This window comes from Seriola lalandi, unplaced genomic scaffold (assembly GCF_002814215.2).
Source record: "Seriola lalandi dorsalis isolate HSWRI2012SDOR001 ecotype SW California unplaced genomic scaffold, Sedor1 jcf7180002054682, whole genome shotgun sequence".
NCBI classification, from domain to species: Eukaryota; Metazoa; Chordata; class Actinopteri; order Carangiformes; family Carangidae; genus Seriola; species Seriola lalandi.
The window spans coordinates 1,879,824-1,905,859 of record NW_019525235.1 but is presented as its reverse complement, the minus strand read 5'-3'; the positions used below and the strand labels follow the sequence as shown (position 1 = coordinate 1,905,859).

Below are 26,036 nucleotides of genomic sequence, written 5' to 3'. Positions count from 1 at the left end.
GCATGTTATGTGTCCCCGGGAGCGCCTCCAGAAACATGTCCCTTTAATGACACGGCCCGTGCTCGCCAAGAGGACGCCCAGTTTGTTCTGAGCTCTAACCTGACAATTATGCCAATTACGCCAGGCAGCAATGTTGACAAACACACCAGGAGAATTGCTGCAGTTGATTGGTAGCTGTGTTTCGAAGTCCCCTGCTGTGACCTCTTCTGTAATTTAACTAGCATGGAGGAGAATTGCAAAGGGTTTTTCTAGAAAATTCCCCAAGCCGTGTGTTCTTTTGTAACAGGGCAACGTTTGTGCCAAGTGAACAGGCAGAGAAATGGATCTAGTGTGTCAAGAAGGCAGAGAGAGAGAGAAAGAGAGAGAGAGAGAAATCATTCTTCCTGTTATAGTCACCACTGTATGCAGCTTGTTTGGATTCATAAAGAGTGTTGTGTTTCCTGCCAGGCTCGGGCAACATGTAGAGAGTTGTTGTGGTGGATCATATTGCCTCTGAGGATTAGATCACAAATACTGACCCAGCACCATTAGCTGCTACTTATGTAAGCCTTAAAGAGCACTACTGTTGGCACCTGAGTATGAAGCTTAGCCGCCTATGAAGTGAGGCAGGAGACACTGCCAATATGGAAGCATATTAACAGTACAGTGGCTGCTCACTTCCTACAGCATGAAGTGTGAGCACTTGGTTAGAATACATAAAGGCTTTTTCAGCAAGTTTTTTGAGCAAGAACAGCATTGTACTGCATCAGCCTATTTGCAAAAATTCAGTTTTGATAAGCATGCATCTTTTGAAGGAAAAGAAGATGATCCCCCTCCCAGCCCAACCCTACCCCTTTTTTTTTTGACTTTGGAGCACATTAACGTATTGATTTCTTCCAAGCACAGCACATGATTTTTTAATTTCAGCCTCAGAATAACAAGGTGTGATATGATTGGCATCAAGTTGTCATTTCACAGCAAATCAAGTGAATCTTAAATCAAAAGCAACATGCAGTTATGACACATTTAGAGGAGAAATTCTACCATATTACAGACTACTACTTCTTCTAAAGCCTTTAGATTTTTTTTTGCTGAACAAGAGAATTTATTTTCTGTCATACTCAAGCGGTTTTTAGCTGTGATACAACACCTTACAGGGAGATTTAAAGGCAACAACAGCCACAGATTATAGTTTAACACTGAGGTCGGGAGCTGTTCTATAACAGGTCACTTGAGCTCTGGTCTGGTCATGTAAGCACAAGGCTGAGAGCAGCTGGGGTTGTGCCACGAGCGTGGTTTGTATCTCGAGTTACCTTAAAGCTGAAGTCAGAGCTGGACAATGTGAAGTGCCGTTGCACACTGAGAGCTTGCTATACTTTTTGTAAGCACACAATGATACACAAAGGCAGGCAGGAGAGCAGGCAGGCGGCTGCCTCTGCTGGCCTGGTCAAAGGGAACAGAGCTCAGTCCCAGCATGTCCCGCTCCTTCTCTTACATAACACGCTGTTAAGCTGGAGTTAGCAAACATTAGAGGTCAGCTGGTTATTGGGACAGTGGAAATGTAGCCATTCACTGGAGCACTATTTACAGTAGAAAAGTGAGATTGCTGTGTGAGGCAAACAATGGTTTTCTTCCTGCCATTTGTCATGAGTTTAAAAAAATAAACATTTTCTTTGGCGTATGGCCGATTTGTTATTTAGTTTATATTCCATACAATGATGATAAAGTTCAGGATAGAGGTTGTGTTGAATGTAAAGCCTAGAAAACTAAACTTGACATGACGTGTTCTATTCTGTCCACGTCTCTGTGCCACTGCCCACATCCAGTCCTTTGTTATGTTCTTTGGATCTTTCAATGCTTTGAGGACGTAATGTTTCCCTGTTACGTTATCATGTTAGTGCAGTCTGACCAGTGCTGCTTGTTAGAGATTTCTAATGTCCCTTCACAGTGAAGGTGCTGTGATTTACACCTACTTTATGTTTGATGAAGAGAGGCTGGGGAATCCATTAGTGTCCATCTAAATTACATCAGCCAAACCAGTGACACCAGCGTACACTCGGCTGCCAGCTCATTGATTAAGAACAGTTTCCATTGGCCTTATGTAACTGGCCCTTTGCATTAGTTCTACAATGTTGCTGTTCTCCTGTTAGTGGCAAGAAGAGACATCGTGGAATACAATTCAATTTGTCTTTTGTCAGAGAGAAATGCCCAAATGAAATAAAAGCTGCCAAGATTAAACAGCACATTTTTTTTAACCCGGTAACTCGCCTTCCTAAAGGGAGAATGAAAAGTGGAGGAACAATCGTGGAGGTTAGGCGATGTGGCAGATTCGCGCATGATGGTGCTGTGGTGTAATATGCTGCACAAAAGGACCTGATCACTCAGGACAGTCATAAAAAGACATCACAATGTCCAATTAATACCCATGAAAAACAACCTTCCTTTCCCTGCGATTTCTGAGATGTGCCAGGGCATCATAATTATTGACAACGCATGTGAAAACCAAATTTAGATTGCCGTTGGAAGTCTCCATCTTAATTCAGTCAACTCTCTTTAAACCCCCCCTTTGGTTTTTGATAAAAGAAAAGGCAATGTCAATCAGGGGAACTAATGGGAATGTGCATTTTGTAATTCACTCAAAGGGAATGGTAAATTGAAAAGAGTTTGCAACCTTTTAACACACTCACATACACCAGCGCTGACAGTCAAGCTCCATTATCTGACAGCTGGAGAGGTTAAAAATAACTGTGCTCGCAGCAAATTAGACGTATCATTTGGCTTCTAAGTGAGAGATGAATCTTTGTGTGGATGCTCCTGCCATGCCGTGACACAGGGGCAATATATCAGCTTGTGTTTGCCTGTCTTTCTCATAAACTCCAAATGGAATTGTAAACAGATGAAGCAATTTTACACCAAATGTATTCTCTCTGAGTCGCTCCTATGCTACAGTGAGAAGCCCAGCTACCGTACACATATACATTACTGCCCCATGCACTCTCAAGCCAAAGTACATAAATCATAATTTACCCGCCTGCAGGGTTATTGCTATCGCTCAAAGCCAACCCTCAAAGTGTTTTATATGTTGCTTTGACGATAAATCGGATGTTATTGCACACATATGTGGGAAGGACTTTCGAATGATGCCGTTGCCTGTTATTTCACGGCTCACACATAATGGCAGATTCGCACATGCTTGTACAGGTAATCTTAGGCATGCACAAACAAACGCGCACGGATGAACTATATGAATCTCGACTCCGCTCGTCACAGGCAAGTTTTCCGTGTCATTCAATAGCACCTTGGCCGCCCTTATGCATGCGCTTTATGTCAGGTGTCGGAAGGTGAGGTGTCAGTTCCCATTTAAGATGGCAAAAGAAGTGTAACTGTGGGATCCCTGTTACAATAAGGTAAGTAAAAGAGATTTCCATGCGAGGCTTAGGTGACAGCAGAGGTGTAGCATTTCCTTCTAAATACCTAACAACATCATTGTTAATTTAAAGCTATTTAATCACTTACTAGAGTAAGTGCAGGATGGATGATCTTTGTGTCATCTTGTCTCACAAGGTAATCTCTTGTATTTCCTCGCTTAAACCCATGCTCTAAATTTGTCACCGACTGTGTGTAACCACGTTCACCCCTGAGTTTTAAGATGAGTTTTAAGTCTGCATATTTACTGAGCGCAGTGCGGCCCTGACTCAGTCTGCTTGACATGATTTATCTCATCCAGCTTAACTGACAGGTATTGATGTGATACAAGGATAAATGCAGTAGATTGATGGAATTAAAGCCCACCCTATTGTTCCCATGCTGTGCATCACTGACACATGTGAGACTCATGTCTCTCATTAAAGAAAATAAATGCTTCAGGCATCCTCTCTGCAAAAGCATCAAGTTTGTGTGTGTGTGTGTGTGTGTGTGTGTGTGTGTGTGTGTGTGGGAAGCTATCTCAGTTGTTTTCCCTCTCTATAATCTCTCCCTCCTTGCACAATGGATTTAGCCTGGCCTTGAATGGAAGAGAGTACAAATTGCAGTTGACTCTTAACAGCAGAGCATTCGCCCTGTTGACAGAGCCCTGGACGTGTGATTATATTAAAACAAAGGGGCAAGACCATTGATTATTTAATTAACTTTCAACTAATGCTTGTGAAAAAGACAGGATCACAACCACAAGCATAGCTGTGCTTCTTTGTTGAAACGTCGTCGTGTTATACCCACGGGCAGTCTTATATGATGCATCTAAGCCACTAAAGAAATCTAATCTTAACTACGCAAGAAGAAAAAAAAGGAAAAGAAGAAGAAAAAAGTGAGAGTGAGAAGCTTTTTCCGCTTTACGTGCACGGAAGGCACTTGGCTGTGCATCTAAATTTTAGGGAGCTAGTGTTAACTCTATATTTGGATTCCACTGGAGTGGATTAAGGATTCTTTACTGCAAACCCACGGGATTCTCAGAGACATAAAAGAGGAGACTGTTTGCATCCATGCTATACAAATAATTGCAGGTTTCAAATCGAGTGTAATTTCAAGCACCAGCTATATGGGAGAGAGTGGGCTTTGATGTACAAATCCACAATTCATGGGGGATTAGCACCCCAAAGGTTAGCAGTTGCTAATTACAGGAGATTGGTTATACATATCTAACAAGGCAAGAAGACAGCCTTAATAAATGTGAGGATTCATCAGGAAAAAGGATAAGCGGCTGTGATAAGCGGACATGTATTTGAATCAGCATGGATTGATACCCTGTAATGCCCTTCTTCATACAGTGGAAGGAAAGAAGCACTGTCTCTTCCATTGTCTTTACAAACAGCATACCTTGTGCGATATGAGATTTTCAAGATGCATTTGTGAATGCAGATTTGTGCAATCATATAAATTAACCTCTCAGATATTCTTCCTGTGTCTCTTACTGCAGCAATTTCTCTTTTACTGTATTTTGCTTGCAGCGTTCAGTGCTGCATTACCATAATCCTTGGTTCCCTTCCACAAACCACCACTGGCTAAATGAATCTATTATTTTTGCCTGGAGCCGAAAAGATGCAACAAAATGCAATGCATTAAAGGGAATGAAACTTGTGATAAGCAGCACATTTTCTCTATAATAGCCTGTCTACAACAGACTTTTTACCCACAGTTGGAAGAATCAGCACACTTGACCTTTAATAATCGGAATGTTGTAAGCTTAAAAGGTGGTATCAAACCCTAAACCTTTCCATAAAAAGAACACCATTCAGTTCTGAACATCATCATTTAGTCAAGCTCCGGCTCACTGGCCCTGTGTGTTGTTGATTCCCCTGACCGATGACAGCAGACCTGGCCAATGTGGCCTTGTGTTTTCATATGGCCCTAAATTAAACATGTCCGAGCCAAGGCAGGCACTTGCTCTGCCGCGGGAAACGCTTTTTCATCTCCTAATGAATGTGCCTGAGGGGGTCCCACAGGGGGCTCCACTTCACCCCTCATTAGGCGGGGTGCTGCGTCTGCCTTCATGCTGAGGAGCAACCTCCTGGAGAGGGGCCTCCCACTTCATCTGAACGTCCCACGCTCCCCTGCCCTGGACCAGTGGACTGCACTGCTCTCTCCCCTCTCCTTTCTCTATCTGTCTCTCTCTACCTCTCCCTGTCTCCAGTACTCATCACAAAGCAGCTCGTCTTATAGTCGCAGACCAGGGATGACAGGGATGAGAGGATGGTCCGTGCTCCTAATGTCATTTTAATGGCCTTGTTTGGTCTGCTGTGGTCGTGATTTATTGCTATACACACACTTCTAATGTCCTCCTGGATGTCTGCTTAACTGTGTTTTTCCACAACAAGTCAAAGATGCGATTGTTGTAGAACTCAGAATGGCCGGTGGGTTGATGAACTAATCAGAGTTGTATTGACATCTCCATTTTCTTTCAACCGTGCCGTCCTCATTATGGCCTCAGACAGACCCTCGCGTTACGTCAGGCGGCGCTGATGGGCCAGACATGCTGTGTAGTGGCCGTGGTTTGCAAAAAGAAGGAAGAAGTGAAGACCTGCGGAGGAAACCTGTTTCCCGCTCTGGCTAAAAAGTTCCCTCCCTATGCAGTGCTGCAAATACCCAGTCTCGTGTGATAAATATTGACGGCTTCCTGTCGTCAATGAAGCAACAAAGCGCAGACAATTCCTGGCTGTTGTGAGGCGGTAGGAAGGAAAAGAGGAGTACACTGGCTGTCAGCTGACTCCAAGAGCTTTTGCATGGCAGCAGAGCAGGTTGAAGAGCTGATTGTTATTCCAGGGCTTTTGGGATGTGTTTATGCAATCATTAGTCTTGGCACTTGTTTATTTGCCTGGGATTAGAGCACCACGGCGCATTCACCGGCAGTCAGGGAAGCTGGTTCACCAAAAGGTAGCAGCAAGCGCGCAGGCCTTCCTCTGTAAGCAAAGCGTGCAAGTAGGGAAGCATGCTTTGCGCATGGCTGCTTAATCCTGCCATGTTAAACAAAACCAGGCCAGTGTTTGTAGGACTATGAAAACAGCAGTGCAGAGGGAATGTGCCTCACACGCTGTAAGCAGTCTGTGAACTCTGTGTGGCAGTAGACACTCGTCGTGCACCGCTGTCATCTAGGAATGCCTTTCATACGGTCTGCTACAACTGGAGGAGAGGGAGGACGACAGTGGAGTTGCTCAGCAGCTCCTCCGCAGTGAAGGCAGAGATTATTGAAGTTACTCTTGTAATCATTCGTGAAAACCGTGTATCATGTACAGTTTTCGAAAGAGATACAAATGTCCTTGATTCAAGCTTAGTGACGATGCATTTTGGAGATAATACAGGTGGTTTGGAAAAAAAAAAAGACTCCAAGGATAAGGAAGAATAAAGGAACATCAACTTATTTAAAAATGTAATAAGATACACTGTTTTCACTGGACTGCAACCAACAACTGTCGATATAACTGTATTATAAATATATATATATATGTTTGTGTAATTTTCTGCAGCTGATAAAGTGACACACCAGTGTACTGAGGCTTAAGCAAGCCATTTACATTCATTGCCTCAGTCTACTTATCCTGGTCATGATACTGCCAGGAGCGAAATGAAATAAACAGATTGATTTTTAAAATGCTTTCCAAATTTCATCACAAGTAAATATTTTACATGGTCACGATCCTAATATTTCACTTCAATCATTTTGCACATTTATTATAGGACTGAGGATAAATGGTGCATGATGGAAGTGTTCGCAGTCACTTATTAAGACACTAATAGCCAAGGGCACTGTGTATGGATTAGATAATGGCTCTGTCTCACTTTACTTTGCTCTCTGCACCTGGAGAAGAGGGCCAGAAAAATCTTTGAAGGCCAAATAGCAGCTCTTGAGTGTGCGTGCGTATGAATTATGGCTCACGTGTGTAGCGAAAAACAAAAGTGGTCCGTCACCAGGTGAAGACAAAAAGAGTGAGCCCAGTGAAGCGGGGCTCTTTGAGAAAGCTCTTCTTCTTGGGCCCCATGACACCGGTGATCTGTGGAAAGGTTGGGTGCCTCTAGTTTCAGCTCTATCAAGCTCTGGATCTTTTAGCAGCAGGATTCAGTATCCCAGCTAATGTAACAAGGCTCATTTGTCTCAATCACATGTCCCTGGAAGTATCGGCTGGCCATTGATGTCATTCATCTTCCCTGTCCTTGCCTGCTCTTTTTCAGCTGATGAAAACCCAAGACCTTCAAGTAGAATGGCAGAGGTGCTGTAAAAAAGTGCTCATCAGCCCAGCCATGAAAAAAAAAGAAAAAAACAAAAAGAGGTGTTATATGGAGTTTTCATTGTTGAGGCTTGTAGATGAAAACTTTCCATATTTCATTAGGGGTAGAAAGACTTTTTAATTTTCAGATTCACTGTGACAATTGTTGTCCGATGACGAGAACATGTGTCTTTTATCTCAGCTCTTCTAAGAGCAGTCGTTTCTGTTGTCCGCTGCCTGAGTCAGTACGCAGCATCAGCAGGCAAAGAACAGCGCAGTGTGAGGGCATCTGTATTGTTCTCATATTGCCTGCGTTTTTGTATACTTTACACTCTAATTCCACCAATTCAAGTATCACAATTTTTGAAAAGATAGTCGTTCACCGGCACACTTTTTTTTTTTGTTTGTTTACAGTGTGATCCTCCTTATTCTCTCTTATATGTAGAGACACTGTGTGATGACAGTCCCGTCATGATGTGTTTTTCTCTCGCTGTCTCTCTCCAAAAATGTCTTGCAAATGTTTTTGGAATAAAACTCATCGCTTGATTTATTAACACGTGTCCTCGCGCGGAGCTGGCTTCAGCTGATGTCAGCTCCAATGGAAACAGTGACTCGCGCCATAACTGGAGGCTTATGCTGAGCTTCCCTCTTCGATGGAGCAAATCAAGATCATGATTACTATCTGGCCCATGCAGCCAGTCTGCGTTGTCTGGAAACATGTTTTCCTAAGGAGACCACAGAGGGACAATTACTGTCAGCTGAACTATTCAGCCTGCTCTCCATGTGTGTTCTGGCTGCGTGCCTCTGACCCACTGACCCTGAGCAGCAGCATGAGATGGGACCTCGAGTCTCCCTCCTCTTCTCTCCCTCCACCCGCCCCACCTCCTCACACCCTCACCCCCTAACATCCACCATCACTGAGGCATTCAAATATGCACTTTGCAGATGTCTGAAATGAACATACAAAATGCTCATATACTCTGTCAGCCCACTGGCAAAAAAAAAAAAAAAAAAAAAAAAAAAAAAAAAAAGAAGAAGAAGAAAAAAAAGACCATGCAGGAAGTTGTGTGTGGATGTAAGTTTTGATTTCTTTGTGTGAAACAGTAGAAAGATCCTATTCAAAAACCCACAGCTGAATTCTGGTTGTCTTACAGAAATGCATACTAATACAGCAATTATAGGAGGAAGGAAGTTGTACAGTGTGGCAGTAGCAAATTCCCTGGTGCAATGGAACAAGGCTCTTTGTTGTTATGTAAAGGTTTCTGCGTGTAATTGCAGTGGATGTTTTGAAGGATTCATTATTTATATATTCCTGTGTTTTTCTAAAGGAGCCTACTAGGCTGCCGTCCCTGCAGGGAGATGGAGGGCTGAGAGGTGCTTAACTAAGGCGCTGTACCACAATCGAGGCTTTAACCACCGCCTGCTTAGTTCAAGTGGTCAGACTAAAGGTTCAGAGGCATCACATGATCCTCAGCTGAAATCTTAGGATTCAAACAGCAGGCCCTTGCACCAGTCAATCAGGCAGTCCTGTGTGATTTCAGCCTCAGTGAGTTTTGAGTTTTGGTGCATCCCAATGTCTAGCTTCACAATGCACGAATAAAGCAAACAATGCACAAGCAACTCTGACTCAGACTTACAATGTAAGAACTTCTATTTCCATTCACAATCGCATTATAACAGAGGACGTATCATATTTGATTTTATGAAGGGCCCAAATGATCATAACAGTTAGACAAAGCATGTAAATATTTGCAACACAGATTTTTTTTATTTAGCTCTCCTGGCTCTCTATGACTAACTAGGGGCTGGTAGAATGCATAAGTGAGTGCTGTCTACAGATTGTATTTTGCCATCAGAGTAAACAGTGTGAGCCTTTCTCCCTCCTGGCACACATGTACGCCCGCATGCACATTCACGTGCTCGCTCGCTCGCTCGCACACACACACACACACACACACACACACACACACACAGAAGGGGCGTGCCCTCCGGTCCCCAGCACCCGGGCACAACTTCACTTGTCACTGCAGTCACAGACGAGAAGGGGAGAGGTGGGGTGGGGTGGGGTGGGGGGTGGATAGAGGGAGGTAAGAAGTGATGGGGAGAGAGATTTGAGCTCAGGTGGGGCAGACAAGGGAGGGGAGCGGAGCGCCGCACACATGCTACCCTTCATGGTGCTCGTCTGCTCGGTAAACCCGGGCTTTTGTTGTTTCCCCCAGAGTGCAGGCGTGCAGACTCCCAGCCAGGAAGCTCGTCAATCTTTGCCACAACAACACATAAATTAGTGCCCAAATTACTGTTACGCCGGTGGAGAAAGAGACATGGAGAGAGATGTCTTGTGCTGCGGTTTGGGAATACATCTTCCCCTCTCCTGCTCCCCCTCATAGAGGGTGTCAGAATGCACTTCAATAAAACAGTCAAGTAAATACAGGGAGAGACATGAAGAGAGAAGCACTGCTGTGTTGTACAGGCATCTGGAGTTGGGCAGTGTTGAAATATTAATAGGCCTCACACACAAACAAACACAGAGATGCACGCATGAGTTCATCCAAAAAGCAGCCCAGGGCGATGGTCCAGACCTGCGCTTTAGCAAAGTCACTGCACTGCTATGAAGGAATAATAGGAAAGGCTTAAAGAGCCCATCTTTTGAAACAGAAATATCTCTTCAAATATAGCTAGTCTCTAGTGAAGGGGGTTCACAGCTTAGACAGCTAAATGATTGGGGGGGAATTAGCTACACACAGCATAGAGACATCAAAATGTGTCAATTATGTCTTTCCTTGCTCTAATCCTTGTGGTCAGAATATTTTCTGATGACTTCAGCGTGTTTATTGGTTGAATGGAAGCTGTTTAAAGTGATGATATAGAGTTTTGGTCTGCAGGTGAATTTCTGTACAGTGCTGTGTGCTTCTTTTTTTTTTTCTTTCTTTCTTTTTTTTTTTGCTACAAACTAGCAAATGCCATTAGGACAGCTCTATAGTAATATGCCAACAGCCTCCGATCCCTAAATAAATAACACATTTATACTATTCAGCCTGTGTTCCATCCCACGACTGTCCTTTGCCGCTGACATTCAAATAACCTTTCTTCTGCTGCATAAATGAGAATAAAAAAGTATTGTGTTGTGCGACTTCACATGACAGCGGACCCCTGGCAGATGAAGAGAGGCAAAATTCAGATTCCAGCTCTTGTTAGTCTGTCGTCGCTCTACGGCTAGATCCGACAGTCATGGGTATCTGTTTAGAGAAGACTGTTTATCAACCAACAGCTGATTTCCAACGCCAGAGAAATCAGTTCATGTAGCAAAATAGATAGCTACACAAAACCATGGAGGAAGATTGCTTAGCACACATTTACCAGCCGGTGTTTGTGTTTGCTGACCATGCGTAAATTCTCTGTTTTTAAGAAAATCTGCTTTTGTATAACAGTCCTGTGCAGGCATGTGATCCTCATAAGCTTTTGTTTGGTTTTGTTGCAAAATATTATAAGAGGAGAATGTATTAACACAGTTTGTCTGATGGGAGACGAATTGTTAATCTGCTCATAATGTTGTGCCCTGTCCAGTTCCTTACATAATCTCTGACATGAGCCCACTGGCTTGCGTCACTCTTGTCATTGACAGCTGTCAACACAACACGGCCGCCGACACACACACGCACACACACACACACACACACACATATACACGCACTGACTGACACAACTGACACAGAGAAGCAAATGTGTTTTTCGTCCAACTGTTTCACATGCTTTCTTTCGGAACGATTGTGCATTGTAAATAAGCCAATGAACATGTAACACCCCTGCATGCACAGAGCAGTACAGAAGCCTTGGTGTCAGGCCTCATATATTGTGCACCTCTATCATGAATCATCAGCCCATGAGAAAATGATTTAATGGTCCTATCGAGTAATGGGTTAAGCTCTCAGCATTATGACGGTGGCACTGGGCATGGGTCTGTAATGTAAGGGATAATCGTAATCCTCCAGCGTTATGTCAGTAGTCCAAGGGTTCAGTGGGAAAAGCCAGGAGATTTTGACTAGTGATTTTCCATGTTTGCACAAGCCTGTAGGATTTTCAGTTTTATTTTATTTTGTATATGTTACCAGCATCGTGCTATATTGAGCATTTGAACAATATAAAACATAATTGCAGAGAATTAAATCAAATGTTTGTTATATCTGACAAAAATATAGTCTACTATAGCACACATAGATGCATACTAATGGCTCATTTCTCCGCTTCTTGTGAATGATTCTGAATAAAGCAGTGCTACATTTGCAGCGCATATGGGAAAAGTGTCTGTTCAGAGCCTATAATGAAATAAACTATGACAAGGCCCCTGTGAGCTGTTAGTGTGCTTTTGGTAAATTGTTCTGGGTGTTTACATATGACTGTCAGTTTCCAGGTCTTAATAATGCACTGTGGTTTTAGCAGTGGGTTGATCTCCGTGAAGACAGGGAAGGGCAGTGGGTGATCATGCAGAGGCCACGCTGCCCTATTGTACATGTGCTCTGAGTGACACGTCATCCCCTCAAAGGGCCTGCTAGTGTGGTGAATCAGTGTCCTTGAACTGCTCAGCCACAGACAGACAAAGAACAAGCTTTCACATTCGGCCTGACTGTCTCTTCTCTCCGCCATGCCCATTGTCCAAGACACCCACGTCAGGTTGCACTGCTGCATACAGGAAATTGATGTTGCGCTGCTGCCCAGTCCTCATGGTTATCCACGTGGTATGATTGCACTGCGATGTGATTCACACATAATCTTTGGCGTCTTAGCAGGTGTCTTTGAAGTGGCCTGCGTGCAGAGGCCATCTCACAGTGCTGTGAGGAGCGGCAGGCTGCTGGGATGGGCTTTAGCATGGCTGCCCGTCTGACTGTGCCTGGCTTTGATGTCGTAAACAGAGCAGGCAGGGCTGGCTAGCAGGGAAGGGATGCAGGGAGGCAAGCAGGCAGGCAGGCAGGCAGGCAAGCAGGCAGGCAGGCGCGGTGAATGGGATCAGTGGCAATGCGCTGGTCAAGCTCAAGCGAGCCAGCAGCTGCCTGTTTCACACCAAGAGGCAGTTAACACCGCAGCTCATGTCAATAGATATTGACTGCCAGATTGGGACTGCTTATAAACGCAGGCCTTTTTGTTTGACTGACTCCCCTGTGTGAATTCAGTTTAAATCATCCTCAGTGTCAAAAGTGTAGCTTAGGGGCCCCACGACCAGTCACTCAAGAGGACAACTTGCACAGTCATACAGATACACAAATATTGACTCAGGCTGATGATGTAGGTGAATTAATGGTGTATTTGATCTCCATTGTGTCATTGCTCAGTGTTTATTCTCCTTGACCCCCTCTTTTTTGAAAGCGGCTTCTTCCAGAGTGGAAATAACTATATGTTCAGACTGAGGTCTTTTCTCATACAAGATACTACAGAGCCTGTCTCAGCCGGTCCAGAGACAAACCCTTTTTACTGTTGAGTGCACTGAGCATCCAGGGGCTTGTGCAGCGGTGGAGTGAGAGGGTGTTAGCTGGTGAGGCTGTGCGCACTCAGGGCCTTCCTGCTGCAGATAGGGCTTTGTGAGGCATGCTTGTGTGTGTGTGTGTGTGTGTGTGTGTGTGTGTGTGTGTGTGTGTGTGTGTGTGTGTGTGTGTGTGTATGCCCTGCCCGGCCTGGCACCCCCGCGTCTCTACTCCCACTGCTTTCACCTGATGTGGCACAGCCTCTGTCAGGCCTGAGCGAGCGCCCAGCCAGCTTCGCTTCTTCAGGAAAGATGAAGGCATCTCACAGCTGTGCTGTGGGGGTGGGGAAAGCTAGCAGCAGCCTAAGCCTGGAGCTATCAGAGGCTGGAGCTCAGAGCCAAAAGCCTGTGGGCTGGATAGGGTGGGTGGAAGCTTGGCTTAACTTGGCAAGACAACCATAGCCACAGCCCTGCACTGCCACCCAATGGCAGGGGAGGAACACTACAACCTTTAGTTCAACATAACCACAGCTAGTCATAATTACAACACGCTTCAGTTGTTGTGAGTGCATGTCAGAACAAATTATGTAAGTAATGAGGCTGAAAATGCTAAAGGAGTCGAAACACACTGCACTGCTAATGCTCATGCAGGGAGAACACAAAAACAAACAATAGAGTGCACTCATACAGCGATAGACCTAACTGAAATAACAAGCAACTGTTCACTGCAAGGAAAAGATTAATTATAAATTAACCCTCTCAGTTAGGTTGTCAGAGCCCGCCTCCTGCCTGGATTTCACTCTAATCCGGGCCGACGAGGTGCAGTGCCCTCTATTGTATGTGAGAATCACAAATCGCAGGAGGTGTTGTCTGGAGGAGAATTAATTGTGCATGTTCCACCACTCCCTTTTGTTCATTTTACTAAAATGTAGGCTAATTCCATGTAAACATGGCCAGTCTTGTTGACTCCAGCAGTGCGAGGAGAACAGACACAGATTCCTGAATGAATAGAGTGTGGCTCCGGGGTTAGTGGATTAGAGGCTCTGTGTTAAGGGCCTCTCCCGGGCATGCCTCAGGGACAAGGACATTATCCACATGACACATTACAGGCTCCTAGGCAGCTGATTAAAATGGGCAGGGATCTCTGGATTGAACCCAGCAAAAGTACTTTTGATGTTATCAAACTAGTTTAAAGAGGTTGGTTGTTAAGGTGTACGAGGGATATTTGAAGCTCCTAGTCTTAGGAAGAGACACGAGGCTTTATAGCAGACAGTGAGGCCTGGCTAGAGGGAAGAGGCTGATGTAATACTTTGACATAGTGAATGTACCACCACTTTTTTAATGAATATAATTTTTATTGCATCGTATTAAGGCAAAATTATAATACCCCCCCCCCCCTCTAATTGGTATAGACTTGTGTTGCAATATCTCTTTTTGCACTGATTGGTTGGCTGCATGACTGGTTGGTGAAAACCATTACATCGTGAGAAAATATCCCGCGGTGATCTTTCCTCGATTTAGATCAGATAGCAGAGTTCGTCTGGCGCTGCAGTGCACTGTTGGGATGGCGGGACTGAGATGTTGGAGATGTGGAGGAGGGCTGTGAGATAGAGATCTCTGGAGGGGGAGAGAGAGAGAGAGAGAGAGAGAGAGAGAGAGAGAGAGAGAGAGAGAGATGGAGAGAGGGGGGAAGACAGAGGGGGAGGTGGAGGTGGAGAGGGATGGAGCATCAGTGGCTGCAGTGATAAAGCTGAGAGCAGTGGGACAAGCTGGGAGTTCTGTGTCTCTGATGTCTGTGTGTTCTGTCTGTTCTGTTGTGTTGCCCTGTGGTCTTCTCCTGAAGAGAAGGCCAACGATGGATGAGGCCTGTCCTCTCCGTGCTTTTGTCCTCTATGGCGCGTGAATCACAAGCCTGTCAACAGCACAACACCACAGCTAAAACCCCCACTGAACCCTTTTTCTATAGCACACACAGACGTGCACACACAGCCGCTGCCACCGCTCCATCCGAGCGCAGTGGGCATGTTTTTGATTCTTTGTGGCCACAGTGGATTTACTCCTGAGGTTTTTATGGTTTTGAAGTTTAAGAGGCTTCGTGAAGTCAAGTTTTTTCCAGGAGGGAATACATCTCCTCATGTGGCTAAATGAGCCTTTGTCATTGCACACGGCTAGCATTAGCGCTACCGTGATAATATTATGGTTTGTGGGTAGCACAGCTTTTTCCTTATGTGAGCTGTGTTGAGGATGCAGATTGACACTATGTTTACATTGGCTGCTTGTGAGGACTTAAAATGGCCTCCTTCCCTTCACTCACTCACTCACTCTTACACACACACACACCCACACATACACACACACACACACACACACACACACACACACACACACAACTCTGTAAATATTCTGCTAATGCTCTGTGGAAGTGAGGATTCAAAAGCCACCGGATGAGATGTTTTTAGAAGCACACTGCTCTTTCATGTACCAACATGGATCCATGGTGAGGGTGTTGTACAGTGACTTGTGACAGCAAAATGTTGATTTTTTTCTTTTTTTTTCTTTCATTTTCCTTTTCTTCTCTGCAGCTCAAATCGAAATAATTCCCTGCAAGATCTGTGGAGACAAATCATCAGGCATCCATTACGGCGTGATAACATGTGAAGGATGTAAGGTAAGCATCATGAGACTAAACCCGCTTGTGTCATGGGAAGTAGTGTGTGTGTGTGTGTGTGTGTGTGTGTGTGTGTGTGTGTGTGTGTGTGTGTGTGTGTGTGAGGGACAGGAGAGCCGAGAGGGGGAGGACAGGGAAAATTGAGGGAATAAAGAAAGTTGCTTGCGAGGAAAAACATTTGAAAAATGTTGCTGAAGTTTTACGGAGATTTGGAGAGGGACTGCGAAGTGTAAACACCAAGAACATGATCATTAAAGTGGTCAAGCACCGCAAAGGACATCACAGAAAACCACAATTAGTAGTACAAAGTCATTCCTCTGCCTTGCTCTGCCTTTCCCTCCCAGGGACATGTCTTTTCACTGTGTTTTTTGCCTCTGCTGCAGCCTGCTCTTCTTGAAATAAAATGATCAAAAGGAGAGTGCTTTGAATTATAGCAGATTGTTGGCTGTTTGCTACAGTGTGTTGCTTCCATTGAAGCCGCCTTTTGTACTGTTTCAAATGCACCAGCCATTCATAGTGAGGGGAATTTTGTGCTTAGAGTGTATTCTTGTCCCCGTGCTTGTCACCAGGCACATCATTAGCATTCCTCAGCCAGGCTGCACCTTTGCTGTTTGCTCGTGTGTGTGTGTGTGTGTGTGTGTGTGTGTGTGTGTGTGTGTGTGTGTGTGTGTGTGTGTGTGTGTGTGTGAAGGAGAGAGAGAGACAGAGAGAGAGGTTCCTTTCAGCTGTTCTTCTCTCCCTCACACAGGAGCTGGAAGGAACAAAACACTAAAGAATAAACTGCTGAAATCTATCTTTAATGATTGCTAATTAGTCCAGGCAGAGAGGCCTTTAATGATATGTGCGAGTACAAAAGTTTGGACCATAAATCATAGCATTATTAAAGAGTGCTGCTTGTCACTGGCAGTTATAGCCTGTTTCCATAATGGCTTCCATTATAAAGCAACTTGGCAGCTGTCAGCTGTTTTCTTGTAATTAAACAGCCAATGAGCAGCTAATTAAGACATATGTGTATGGAGCGGTAGAGTGGGGCATGTTAATGATGTGCTGGAATCAATTCATTAAGTCAAAGGATGAGGAATCCAGTCGGTGTGCATTCGCAATCCTTTAGCACTGCACATGCCAGTGCTGCGTTAATCAACACTAATAACCCCAGTGAAGAAAAATAGCATCCACTGTTATCATTCCTACCCAAACACACCACCCTCATGCTGAACACACTGCTGATATACAGCGCTCTTTAAATGCCAGATATTACGGCATAACAGCCAGGAAAATACCACCACAGTAGTGTTATTATCTAATCTGTTTGGCAGTGGTAAAATAAAAATATCACCACGAGGAATGCAATAAATCACTATCAATCAGTAATGAGTTTTGTCAACACTAAAACACAACGAAGACATGATCTGATCCTCCAGTCCCAACACATTTTTCCACCCACGGTGGTTCATCCGAGGTGTTTCCGTGCCCCTCTCCTGTGCAGGGCTTCTTCAGGAGGAGTCAGCAGAGCAATGCAGCCTACTCCTGCCCCCGTCAGAAGAACTGCCTGATCGACCGCACCAGCCGCAACCGCTGCCAGCACTGCCGGCTGCAGAAGTGCCTGGCAGTGGGCATGTCACGAGATGGTAAGTGCTTTATGGAAGAGGAGATTTAGGTGGGCGGATGCAGCAGGGCGGCGTGGTGAGTAGACAGAGGTGAAGAGCTCGGGTCAAGCCCATGTGTGGGCAAGACTGTGCTCTGCTGAAGTGCCTTTGAGCCAGTTGCTTCGGGGGATGCTGTTGTGGATTCTGACCTCCCTTTTTGAAGGCAGGCAAGAGAGGAAAGAATTTCCTCATGGGGACCTTAAAGTCAAATGGTCATTGTTGTAAGTTTTTGTGTGTGTAGTGTAGAGTTAGGGCTTGTTATTTTTGTTTTGGTGTTCATCTGTTTATTTTGAAAGTAAAAGAATGAGGGCAGACTGGATATTCTTTTTATTCACTTATACTTAATATATTTACTTACTTATATACTTACTGTATAATCAGCAGCTAATTTGCATTCTCTGTTGCCACAAGATTTTTGGAGCTGTGCTAAAACTACATTGGTCAGCATCTTCTTACAGCAGGAAACACAACTTATTGGTATGTAGGGACAAAAAAGTGTCCTTGCAAAAATCTGGCTATTTTTCAGAAAAGAATCTGTAAAAACTTATGATCCTTTTCGGGGTATATTACCTAAAACAGTCAAACAAACAACATCATAACTCCATTGCGACAGCTTAACTCACTGTGGTTGCTTGGCTGTTTGTTTGTGTGGTACTGTATATTGATATCTTGATGGAGACACAAAGAAAAACGCACACACACAGACAATGACTGATGTTATTCTCAAAGGGACAGAGCAGACATGTCCTCAGAAAAACTTTGACGTGAACACTAAGACGTCACTCTTCATTCACTGTCTGCAGGTGAGTGCTTTGTCTGCGGGCCTAATTTGTTGCAGTGATAGAAACTAGGTTTGATGAAATAGGAGGTTGTTCGAGGTTGTCATTAGTGCTGCTGCAGCTGAGATGCAGTAATGGGAGCACACAGGTGGGGATGTATGCTGGAGTGCTCCTGCTGTGCCGTGCTGGTCCAGACTGGGCCGAGCTGAGGAGATTCTATCAGAACAAAGCAGAGCACAGTTATGCTTTTGTTTTGTTTTTTTTGTAAAACACACACAGACAAGTGAGAACCTGAACATACATGCACAGAGGCCGGCATGCCTTTATGCACACTGTTTTGCTTTAATTCAGTTACACACATGCATATATATTCATGAATGTGAATGAACACAGAAGTACATTAGCACTTATGAGGGCCTTTGTATAGCCACACACACATTCTCAAATCGCACTTAATACACGCACACATGTGCACATGCACACACACACACACACACACACACTTGGGACAGACGAAGGTGACTCTTGCCTTCACTCAACACAACCAGAGCCCATCTGCCCGCACTCTCCTCTGCATCGCTCCACTGTGCGTAGACAAAAACACACACTTACACAAACACACACACACACTCACTGTGACCAGCTGACATACTGCCAGGCCCCCAGAACTCTGGCCAAGGAGTCTCATTCTCAGCACCACTGTTTAGTCTGGAAACCTTGAAACAGGAGGCAGCAACTTAGCCTTCTCATGTTTGAGTGGCTGGTAAGCTGTTAGTCACTTCCCACTTCTGCCCCTGCACTTATGAAGCTGTTCATTTTTTGCAATAATCTCTGTCATTACTGATCCCCCCTCTGAAATATGGAGATTTACTTTTTTGTCATCAGTGTTATCTGTTAAGAGAGTGTCTCACTCTTTAGTACTCGACTGTACATCAGTCTAGTGGCGTATGATGATAAAAGCTGGCATCTTTTGGTCTAATAGCAACATACAACTTGAACATAGATGAGTTTTGTGTGTTACTGTGTCAGAGGAGGGCACATATTGACCTCTGAAAACAGTTTGTAGCCAGCAGGGAATTAATGTGCCCAAAAAATATCCACAATTCAATCCTTTTTCGCTGTTGTCCAAGCAAGTCATTTTGTCTCAGACTCCAAGAGTTATTTTTTCACAATGAGGAATAAGAACTTAGTCAATAGTGTGAGATAATTTGATTTGATATGAGATTACTTCACATGTTGGAGTGTATGGTTTTTAGACTCAGCAATAAAATTGACAAAATTCACAAAATGGATGAGTAACATGGAGGATGAGTAATTTACAAACAATCATACATCGACTCATTAACTAGGGCTTTCGTTTTATTTTGAATACAAATTATATTTTTTGGTGACTTATTTTACGTTACGCAGGGAAGCCCCTTGTTGCCACATATATAGAAATAAAGTAGAGCAGCATCTGTTTAAACTGTTTGGGATGTTTCACTTGAGTCTCACTTGTATTTTTTGTCCTGCTAATCACAGCGGTGAAGTTTGGCCGCATGTCGAAGAAGCAGCGAGACAGCCTGTATGCCGAGGTCCAGAAGCACCGGCTGCAGCAGCAACAGCGTGACCACCAACAACAGCCTGGGGAGGCGGAGCCACTCACACCTAGCTATGGCCTGTCAGCCAATGGCCTCACAGAGCTCCATGACGACCTCAGCGGCTACATGGACGGTCACACCCCAGATGGCAGCAAACCAGACTCTGCGGTCAGCAGCTTCTACCTGGACATCCAGCCATCTCCTGACCAGTCAGGCCTGGACATCAACGGCATCAAGCCGGAGCCCATCTGCGACTTTGCCCCCGGCTCTGGCTTCTTCCCTTACTGCTCCTTCACCAACGGAGAAACCTCCCCCACCGTGTCCATGGCTGAACTAGGTAAGGAGCGGGAGAGAGAGACAGGGGGAGACAAGAGGAGAGACAGCAAAATGGAGGAGGGGGGAGAACAACTCAACCGTGGGGCAAACGACACAAAGGTTGCTTAAAATAGCAGGAGGTTGGAGACTCATCTCCAACACTCATTAAAAGAGCCTCTTTTTTGTAATTAGTTTCCATTAATTAGGGCCAATCAGGATCCAGCAGGGCAGGCGTCTGGGGAAATCATTTTTTTAGGCTCCCCTGTGCCCAGGAACTCCTTTTAACAGATGTGTTTTCAAAACCATTTAAATTCTTATACTCAATATTTCTCTCAGAGAAAATGTGACCTTTGTTTCAGTGAGTAACGTGGCACCCCTCCTCCTCTCCATGCATTTGTGTCATAACTAGATTGGCTTTGCCTCAACCTTAAGCTATGAGCTTCCTGCAGGCAGTAAAAGGAAATGTCAACAAGCCTTTTCCCAGTCAAAAAAGCCCACGCGTATCCGCCTCTCCTCCTTCTTGAAAGCTCAGTAAATAAATCTTCTTTTCCTGTGGCATATTTCATCAGTGAGGTCTTCACTTTCTCATAGCCTTGTGAGGAACATTCAGATCTCAGCTGTGATCTTCTGGGTTTGTGATGATGGTTGTATTGCAGAGCACCTGGCCCAGAACATCTCCAAGTCACACATGGAGACATGTCAGTACCTGAGGGAGGAGCTGCAGCAGATGACCTGGCAGGCCTTCCTGCAGGAAGAGGTGGAGAGCTACCAGAACAAGGTATCTTGACCGCAGCCGGGCCCGCGCTGGCTTCCACAGCAGTCGCAATCATCAAATACATTGTTTTAAAGTAGATAACCCATTCTCTGTCCTATCTGTTCTTAGCCCCGGGAAGTCATGTGGCAGCTGTGTGCTATCAAAATAACAGAGGCCATTCAGTATGTGGTGGAGTTCGCCAAGCGCATCGACGGCTTCATGGAGCTGTGTCAGAACGATCAGATAGTGCTGCTGAAAGCAGGTATGACAGCCTGTCAACATGGCCTGCTGCCGTCAGACTCACCCACCACCTCCACCACCACCACCACCACCACCACCCCCCTCTGGCATTGTCACAAGGGCGTAGCTGACCTGACTGCACAAAGCCCTCTTCTTCACACGCACAGACAGTGTCACAGAGAGGAGACCCTGCCCTGCCTGTTTCCTCTCTCTGTCTCTGTCGCTCTCTATTTTCCTCTGTTCATTACATACATAGCAAAGATGGACACAGTGTTAGATAAGCAATGTGTTCTCTGAGCTCAGATAATACTTATCATGACGGCTGCCATTTCCCCCGCTTTTCCCAGACACCAGTGATGTCTGCCCATTGGAATTGCTCTCGTGAAGACATACTTACAGAATATTAAACACTGATACGGCTCTGTGCACACTGTCACCTATATTTATGCATAAATAGAGATGCTCAAACACACACATACACACCTACTGCGCATGCAGCAAACAAACACCTCTCTTGGGTCTTTCCCTGGGTATTATTTACATTAGCACAGCCATATGAATAATGAAATAAAGACTGAGATCCCTTGTCAGACATGACATTTTAAAACAGTAGCATCTTCCTTAGAGGCAGTAATGGCTTCTGTTATATTTTCCTGATCCTCTTATCCACTCCTACTGAGTGGTACAAATTACAGCATAGAATAATTTCCCCACCTATCTCACTAAATAAAGGTTGAATGAATAAGCACTGTCACTACTGAATGAAGCACAATTTTTATCTGGCATGTCATTATGGAAGAATAGCCTCCCATCTGTGATATTATCATCTGCAGAGGTGATTTTTCTTTTCCCTCTGATGGCAGTCGTCTCTATTTCAAAGTGGTTGTGTTACTCATATTGTTGAAGAATAGCACAAAGCACAATCATGTGCTTTGCATCCCTGACTGATGTGCAACTGTTAGGGAGAAAAAGAAAAAAAAGAAAGAAACAAAGCTCAGATTCAGCATCTTGTTCCTGTATGTCTCCACAGGCTCTTTGGAAGTTGTGTTTGTCAGAATGTGCCGTGCCTTTGACTCGCAAAACAACACAGTCTATTTTGATGGAAAATATGCCGGACCTGATGTGTTCAAGTCATTAGGTAAGTAGAGTGGGTGGGTGGGTGTGTGTGTGTGTGCATGTTTGAGTGAGTGTGCATGTGTGTATTAGTGTGCTGCTGGTGCTGCTGCTGCTGCTGCTGCTGTGTGTGTTTTCTTACAGTGTCTTATACTCCTTTCCTTGGTGTAATAGCCAAAATTAGAGTCTGCTGTTCTGTTCTACACAATGCTGAAGGCCTGGAAGCAAACACTGAGCACTCGTCCCTGCCTCACCTGGCATTGCTGTCTCTGCAGTGGTTATTTATGGTAGAACAGAGATGTTAGTGAGGCTCTGCTGCATATGGCTCCTGTAACTGTGGAATAAATAAAGCCAGACAGAGTGTCTTTTGGGAGAGAGCTATCAAAACCATCATTGATAGTCTGACATAAAACATCTCAGGCAAAAGCAAATAGCATTTGTGTTTGGCTGCCATGACATTACTAAGACTCTCCACCATGGATTTTCTTGCACTTCCAACTGCCTTTTGACGAAAAATGTAAATGTGTCCCATAGTGGCAGTAAAAAATGCTGAATTCTGTTTCTTAGTGTGAGTTTAACAATCCCTGTAACTCTGTGTTTGTGTGTTTACGAGCGAGCATGTGTGTCTGTCCCAGTGTCCTGTGTGTTCTGTGCAGAGGGGTCCGCAGTGGGGGAGGCAGAGTGATGGGCTTCCCGAGCCGCAGTGGCATCCGCCTGTCTCTCTCTATCCCCGATAATTGATTTAACTAAAAGCCTCAATAGTGACCTCATTTTGGCTTGCATAACACCACCCAACTGCCAAAAGTGACTCGTCTGGGAGGCAAAACTCAGTAAAAGCATTGCCTGTTCTGCTCAAGACGCTCCCATGTGCTGTCAGCATGCCGTTCTTTTTCATTCCTTCCCCTTCCTCTCCCCTCCCCGTGTGCCTCTCTCCCAATAAAGATCAAGAGTGAATGTTGTTCTTTGGTCTTCCTCATCCTAAGCCCTCTCTCTGCGTCCTTTGCTGTGGCAGGCTGTGACGACTTGATCAGCTCCGTCTTCGAGTTTGGGAAAAACTTGTGTTCTATGCACCTGTCTGAGGATGAGATCGCCCTGTTCTCCGCCTTTGTGTTGATGTCTGCTGGTAGGTGTCATTCACAGTGCAAGGAAAAAAAAAAAAAAGGATAGACACACATTCACCACGATAAGGAATGCTGTTGCCCTCCTGTTTTTCTCTATCAATTAATATCTTAGACTAGTGGCAGTGCATCATTACTTTTCACATGAGCCAAGTTGACTGTTAAGTGGCCTACATGTGACTGTGCAGTAACGAAAAGTTCTGATAATTTCCTTTTCAGACCGGTCCTGGCTGCAGGAGAAGGTGAAGGTGGAGAAACTCCAACAGAAGATCCAACTGGCCCTCCAGCACGTCCTGCAGAAGAACCACAGAGAGGATGGTATACTTACAAAGGTACAGTGCGATGCAGTACATGCTCCATCCATTATCCCTGAAAGTGGCTGTCTGCTAAGCATGTTGTAGCAGTGTAATCTCCTGCTGTTTAGGATCTTTACCCACAGGCTATCAAACATTTTTTGTACATTAGATTTACCTAATAGATTTCAGGGGAAGCATTCATAATGTTACATACTTTTTTTATCAGTAAAATAGTGGCAATTTATCAATTGTACCAGCTCCATGATATGAAATGTCAAGTTTTCCTCGTGTCTGAGCGCTTGGCTCAATATTTACAAGTCTGTTTGCCCCTGTGCGAGTGGGAATACACTGTAGGGAAGAATGTTTTTCACTACCATTGCTCCATGTCCTTGCCTCCATGTAAATCTAAACAGCCTGTCTCCTCTCTCTCCACAGTTGATATGCAAAGTGTCGACACTGCGAGCGCTGTGCAGTAGGCATACAGAGAAGCTTACAGCTTTCAAAGCAATATACCCAGACATTGTGCGTGCCCACTTCCCCCCCTTATACAAGGAGTTGTTCGGATCAGACTTTGAGCAGTCCATGCCCGTTGACGGGTAGCAGCCCTGCCAGGTGCCAGTGTGCCCACCGTAGGGGAATGTGGAGGAGGAATCTGAGACACTTTATTGGTGCCCTGCACAAACCAGAGCGGACAGATGGCACGCTGTTCAACTTCTTCTTTTGCATTGGAGGGGAGGGCTTAGGGAGTTGATTCTCAAGGTTTACTTTATTGAATTTAGTTCTCTTTGGAAGACTTGTGGGACCCGACACCCCATGGGACATGAAGAGGAGATAGGGACAAATAATTTCTGTCTGGTTGAATTTGACCTTTTTATGCGCATTTCTAACATGGAACTTGAGAGTCATTACGATCATTCATTCATTTTCACCAATATTTATTGAATCACTATTATGATGATTTATCTGTGCATCTGACTTGTAATCATATAAACAATTAATGTGACACTATTGGCGTTAAAATAGCTGAAGACATCTTCAGTAGATAAATGAAGATGATAATGAAGATGAATCAACATCAGTATTATTTTTCAGATTACACTCCCGAAACAGTTTTTTAGTATTTTCATATTCAACACTTCAAATAGTCCTGTCCCTATCCCGAAATAAAAAGCGGATAAATGCGCACACTTTGGTCAAGTTCAGCCGTTTTTCTCTTGTGTTCAGTCGTATCTTTTGGACGCAGTGCTTGGAATGAAAACTCACAGCAACTTTAAGGGAGGCGCCGTCGGCATGGTGATGCAATCGGTACCTCTCTATGGACAATCGTTTAAAAAGAAAAAAAAAAAAAGAAACATAGAATTCTGGTAATTCTAATGAAACCGCAATGATTTTAGCTGTCAAAGACTCCATCCACCATTGTTGCATAGTGAAATCATGTAAGGCCATCTGCTATTAATCCTTCTCTGGACAGGTGCCCTGGAGAAGCACAGGGCACCAACACAATGAAAAGGGTCCATTCCACCTGTTTTATAATGTACTACAGGGTATATGGTCATAAGTACTTACTATACAGAAAAAAGTAATGTTTATAGAATCTATTTTAAATAACATGTATGATATTAGTAGTTAGACCATTCTTAATTGTTGAATTGATAAGGCACTTTTATTTACACCTTTCTTTAATTTAAGACGTGTATATTTACCTAGTGATGTGTTGCATGTGCACAAGAAATACAAGTTGAACCATGGTCATAGAGGCGGGTCCTGGGAGCAACAGATGATACTGGTCTACAAGTTGTTAGGGCAGTCTGGTAGGATGGCTGGCGTGGCTGCTCGCCGGTTAACAAAGAGGCATGTATGAGAAGGCAGGTTAGAGACACTCTAATCACCTGTTAGCTCAACAACTGCCTGACAACACCTGTCAAAATGTAGTTCTGATACTTCTTTTAGAGAATATATGCACACGTACAGTAAAGGTAATGTTACAGTGTCAAGGCTTTCCTGTTCAGTGTTATGAACAGATGTGGATTGAACAGCATTTAAAACATAAGTAAAACAAAGGTATGGTGAGACATTTGCAACACAATGGTTTTCATATTCTTTCATATTATTTTCTAAATATTTGGTCCTCATTTTATTGGGAAATGGTCATTTATTAAAAAACATAAAAATAAAACATAAAATCAGCCAGGTCTAGCAAATCAATATCAAATATTCTTGTGGTTGGACTGGAACGATCACACATTGACTGTAATCCAATTGTTCCATCTAGTGGAAGCTAAAGATACAGCAAGCTAGTTAACAGCCTGATGACAAAGATACGTTGTCTAACCTAAAAGCACATTTACAAGCTTCTCTCAGAAGGTTATGAGTATTTGTTTGTTTTTGTTTTTTTGGGTGGG

General features: G+C 44.3%; 1 protein-coding gene across 2 annotated transcripts in view; it reads left to right on the top strand.

The window, feature by feature from the left end:
• The window catches only part of roraa (RAR-related orphan receptor A, paralog a), a 177,513-nt gene extending 152,527 nt beyond the window's left edge, over positions 1-24,986 (top strand). For both annotated transcript variants that reach the window (XM_087178264.1, XM_023422499.2), the window contains 9 exons: positions 15,708-15,793; positions 17,280-17,421; positions 19,740-20,135; positions 20,770-20,891; positions 20,997-21,129; positions 22,138-22,245; positions 23,233-23,343; positions 23,558-23,670; positions 24,070-24,986. In XM_087178264.1, coding sequence (XP_087034390.1) covers positions 15,708-15,793; positions 17,280-17,421; positions 19,740-20,135; positions 20,770-20,891; positions 20,997-21,129; positions 22,138-22,245; positions 23,233-23,343; positions 23,558-23,670; positions 24,070-24,234 — 1,376 coding nt within the window. In that variant the 3' untranslated portion in view covers positions 24,235-24,986. The remainder of the gene's footprint in view (positions 1-15,707; positions 15,794-17,279; positions 17,422-19,739; positions 20,136-20,769; positions 20,892-20,996; positions 21,130-22,137; positions 22,246-23,232; positions 23,344-23,557; positions 23,671-24,069) is intronic.
• The last annotated feature ends 1,050 nt before the right edge of the window (positions 24,987-26,036 follow it).